Source organism: Gekko japonicus, unplaced genomic scaffold (assembly GCF_001447785.1).
Source record: "Gekko japonicus isolate JY-2015 unplaced genomic scaffold, Gekko_japonicus_V1.1 scaffold57, whole genome shotgun sequence".
Lineage (NCBI taxonomy): Eukaryota > Metazoa > Chordata > Lepidosauria > Squamata > Gekkonidae > Gekko > Gekko japonicus.
Window position 1 is genome coordinate 1,299,421 of NW_015160208.1, and position 4,177 is coordinate 1,303,597.

Consider the following 4,177-nt stretch of genomic DNA (forward strand, 5'->3'; position numbering starts at 1 on the left):
CTCTGGGACTAGATGAGCATAAAGATGAAAATAGCCAGTCATTGGAGGGTGACAGAATGTGCATTGCCTTCTCTCAAGTCCACTGTTTCTGCTTACTCTTAACAGGTGAGGGACCAGCTTGCTCAGGAACGCAGCAGCCTGTCTGAGGTTATCCGGCAGGAGTTTGCAGACCGGCTTGTGGGCACAGAGGAGGAGAACAGGCGGCTCAAAGGAGAGATCGCTGAGCTTCGTGCCCGCCAACGCTTGGAACTGGATAGAGTGACACGGGACAAAGAAGAAGAGCTGGAAGAGGTGCATAAAAGGTGAGAGTTTGTTTGCACCTCCTCTGCTAAGAGTTCAGGTCTGATACAGAAGGATGCTAGAGCCATGGATTGGCTTATCTCATAATAGTGGCCATGCCTCTCCCTGCCCCAGACTGCAGAGAAAATGGCACTGCATTGTGTGTTCTTAGCCCAGCAACATCTGCCAAATGTGCAATGCATAACTTTTCGCATTTGCTAATTGGCAGCTGTGCCCAGGCACAAACATGCCAGATATTTGGTGCCTCAGCAAGTAGTCTTGTACTCCAAACAAATTCTCAGTACCGAATTCTACGCTAGATAGAAATGTGTATGATACAAATATGGAATTACTGGATGTACATAGCCTTGAGAATGGTTTGCTGTTTATTAGTTAGTCCCCACTTAAGAGGCATAGGCCTGACCCTCTCTCTTTTCTCCCTCTCCCAGTTTGTAGTAGTGTATATATATCTTATTGTTTTAATTGCAAAAAGTGTTTTTGCTTTTGTCTTATGGCATTGAGTAAGGACTGATTCATAAGACCTTAAGATCCATGGCTGTTTGCTCAGAATGTATGTCTATATTGGGTTTGTGGTCAGGTGACTATTTGCAACTGCTGCTTTTCTCAGGATCAGTTTTTATGTGCCACCATACTACCTTTTTTCCTTTTGAAAACAAGGCAGCAAATGGGAAACTTTTGGACCTGCACACGCGTGTGCACAAACACACACACAGTGTGGCTGCTGCACACACAAACAATGGATAGGAATCTCAAGTGGCGTGTCAGTGGCCTAGTGGTCATGTGAGCAGGAATAAACCTTACATTGGCTTGATTTTTTCCCCATATGGATCTTAATCATCTGTTTTTGTATTGATTGAGCACTAAACAGGATGAGAGACTAGTAATATTTAAATGACCATGGGAGGCTCACTGTATGCTATTTGAGAACCTAGAATGCTGGACTAGGACTGGGGAGATCCAGATTCAAGTCGCCCATTCTGCCATGAATCTCACTGAGTGACTTTGGGTCAGTCATCCACTCTCAGCCTAATCTCCTTTTAGCATTGTTTTAGGATAACATGGAAGAAGAGGGACTTTCATATGCTGCCCTTGGAAGGAGAACTACATAAAAATGTAATAGAGAAGACCTGCAAGGGAGGGGTGCAGAGGAGACTTGCAGGAGCAGGAGCTACCCTCCTTGCAGAAGCAGGAGCTACCCCCCTAGCAGGGTGCCTGTAAGCTTTAAGCCCATGGTTCTCAGCCTCCTTTCATCTTCTCTGCAGAGTTAAGACAGCCATTGTGAAGAAAGAGGAGACTGTGAACACCCTTCGAAAGCAGTATGAGGTAAGCTTCTCTGTGGGTTGGAGGCCCTTTTGTCCTTCATCACCTTCATCACCTTTTGTTCAGCATCTTTATAAATGATTTGGATGAAGGAATAGAGGGAATGCTTATTATATTAAATCTGCAGATCATACTAAATTGGGAGGGGTAACAAATATGGTAGAAGACAAAGTCAGGATAAAGGATGATCCTGACAGGCTTGAAAGCTGGGCTAAAAAATAAAATGAATTTCAATAGGGACAAATGTAAAGTTCTGCATTTAGGTAGGAAAAAATCAAATGCATAAGTATAGGATGGGGGAGACTTGTCTTGGCAGTAGTATGTGTGAAAAGGATCTAGGGGTCTTAATGGACCATTCACTGAACATGAGTCAGCAGTGTGATGCTGTAGCTAAAAAGGCAAATGCAATTTTGGGCTGTATCAACAGAAGTATAGTGTCCAGATCATGTGAAGTGATGGTATTGCTTTACACTGCTCTGGTTAGACCTCACCTAGAGTATTGTGTTCAGTTTTGGGTACCACAGTTTCAGAAGGATATAGACAAGCTGGAACATGTCCAGAGGAGGGCAACAAAGCTGGTGAGGGGTCTGGAGACCAAATCCTATGAGGAAAGGTTGAAGGAGCTGGGTATGTTTAGCCTGGAGAGGAGACGACTGAGAGGTGATATGATAACCATCTTCAAGTACTTGAAGGGCTGTCATACAGAGGATGGTACGGGGTTGTTTTCTGTTGCCCCAGAAGGTCAGACCAGAACCAGTGGGTTGAAATTAAATCAGAAGAGTTTTTGGCTAAACATTAGGAAGAACTTCCTGACAGAGCGGTTCCTGAGTAGAACAGGCTTCCTTGGGAGGTGGTGGGCTCTTTCAAACAGGGTAGATGGCCATCTGACAGCAATGCTGATTCTGTGAACTTAGGGAGATAATGAGAGGGAGGACAGGAAGGGTTGCCACAGTGCTTAGTTCTTGTGGCCCTTTCTTACATGCCCAGGGAAATTATGATCACCACTTTGGGGTCAGGCAGCAAATTTTCTCCAGGCCAGTTTGGCTTGAGATCCTGGAGGCCTTTTGTCATCTTCTGGGCATGGAACAGCGGTCACTGGGGGTGTGTGGGGGAGGTATTTGTGTATTTCCTGCACTGTACAGGGGTTTGGACTAGATGACCCTGGAGGTCCCTTCCAACTCTATGATTCTAATAATTAGAGAAAAATCAAACCAAAGGGAAGATAAATTTCCCTTTACAAAAGCTTTCCAAAATCAGAATCATTTTGATTAGCCATAGTAGTTGGTGTTCTGTATGCATGGGTTGAGATTTTACAAATATTGTGAAATAAAAGTTGCTTTCCATTACATCACCTTTTGTAATTTTGTGCCTTCTGGTGATGATGTGCCTTCTCCTGATAACTCTTACCCTTAAAAGATGTCAGATCATCCTGACCCCAAATTCCCTACTGGTGCCTGACCACACTGTACTTCCTGAGATACTCTCTGTGAAACGGGTTCTCTTGTCTTTGCAGGCAGCCATGAAGAGGGCAGACCACCTAGAGGCCCTCTTGGAACAACAGCGTAAGCAGCTGCTATCAGCCAAGTAGCATCCGCAGGTCGCTCAGCACCACTGTAGCACTGCAAGGACAGAGCCAAGTGGTCATATGCAGCAAAACAGAATCTTCTGTTGTGGTCCACAAGAATCCAAGATAAAATGAACACTAACCTGGATGTAGATGGGGAGGGTTATTGTCCTTTTTATTATTTTTTTAACATGTTCCTTTCCATGTGCCTGAGATCTGACCTCTTTCTGCAAGAAGCCTGGGTAGTATGCCAGATCTTATTGATGTATTTTCAAAGTAAAGTCCAACTGATTCGTAAGATGTAGCAGTGATTTATTTTACTCTCTCAGGGCCTCTGTGTTCTCCAGAGTAAGTTTCTCCCACTCAGAAGATGCTCATTAGTTACTTTACTGGCTTTGCTTCACCAACTTAATACTTCATTTGCTGAGGACTAGTTGCCTGCAATCTTGGATTCTATTATGTTTGGCATGAGCACTGACATCTGGGAAATCCCCACAATGAGTTGATCACAATACCCATTGTTACTGGGGAAGAAGTGAACTCAAGATTTCAGCCCAGTGGAATCAGCAACAGTTTTCCCCTGTGATCTCAGATTCCCCGTCTCCCCCAAATTCTTATTGAAATAGTTGTTCATACTTGGAGGGAGCAGATGAGCTGATAACCCTATTTAGGATTAGAAGGAACGGTCTCCCCACATCAGATAGGTGAGTGACATCTTTGTAGTCAGTTTCAGTTATACTTTGTTAGTTGAAAGAACTGTTTTCCTCTTGTGACTGACTGGGAAAGTGAGAAGGATTCCATTTTAGGCTGCTGAATGCTGCTGCGTTTCTGTGTTCTTGATCTTCAAATTAGCTTCACCAGGACAATGAAGGAAATCGGTGGCCTCTTACAACTGAAGTGTGTTCTTTAAATTCAGAGGTAACTAATACAAAACTGATCGGAAATGATAAGTGTATGGATTTATTTTATTTTTTTGCTCCATACCATTCCAAT

At 43.8% G+C, this 4,177-nt stretch overlaps 1 protein-coding gene across 4 annotated transcripts in view; it reads left to right on the forward strand.

Annotated features, from left to right (window-relative positions):
- CEP131 (centrosomal protein 131kDa) overlaps positions 1-3,787 on the forward strand; it is a 44,045-nt gene extending 40,258 nt beyond the window's left edge. For all 4 annotated transcript variants that reach the window (XM_015408677.1, XM_015408700.1, XM_015408692.1 and 1 more), the window contains 3 exons: positions 106-302; positions 1,563-1,623; positions 3,134-3,787. In XM_015408677.1, coding sequence (XP_015264163.1) covers positions 106-302; positions 1,563-1,623; positions 3,134-3,208 — 333 coding nt within the window. In that variant the 3' untranslated portion in view covers positions 3,209-3,787. The remainder of the gene's footprint in view (positions 1-105; positions 303-1,562; positions 1,624-3,133) is intronic.
- Positions 3,788-4,177: the final 390 nt, after the last annotated feature.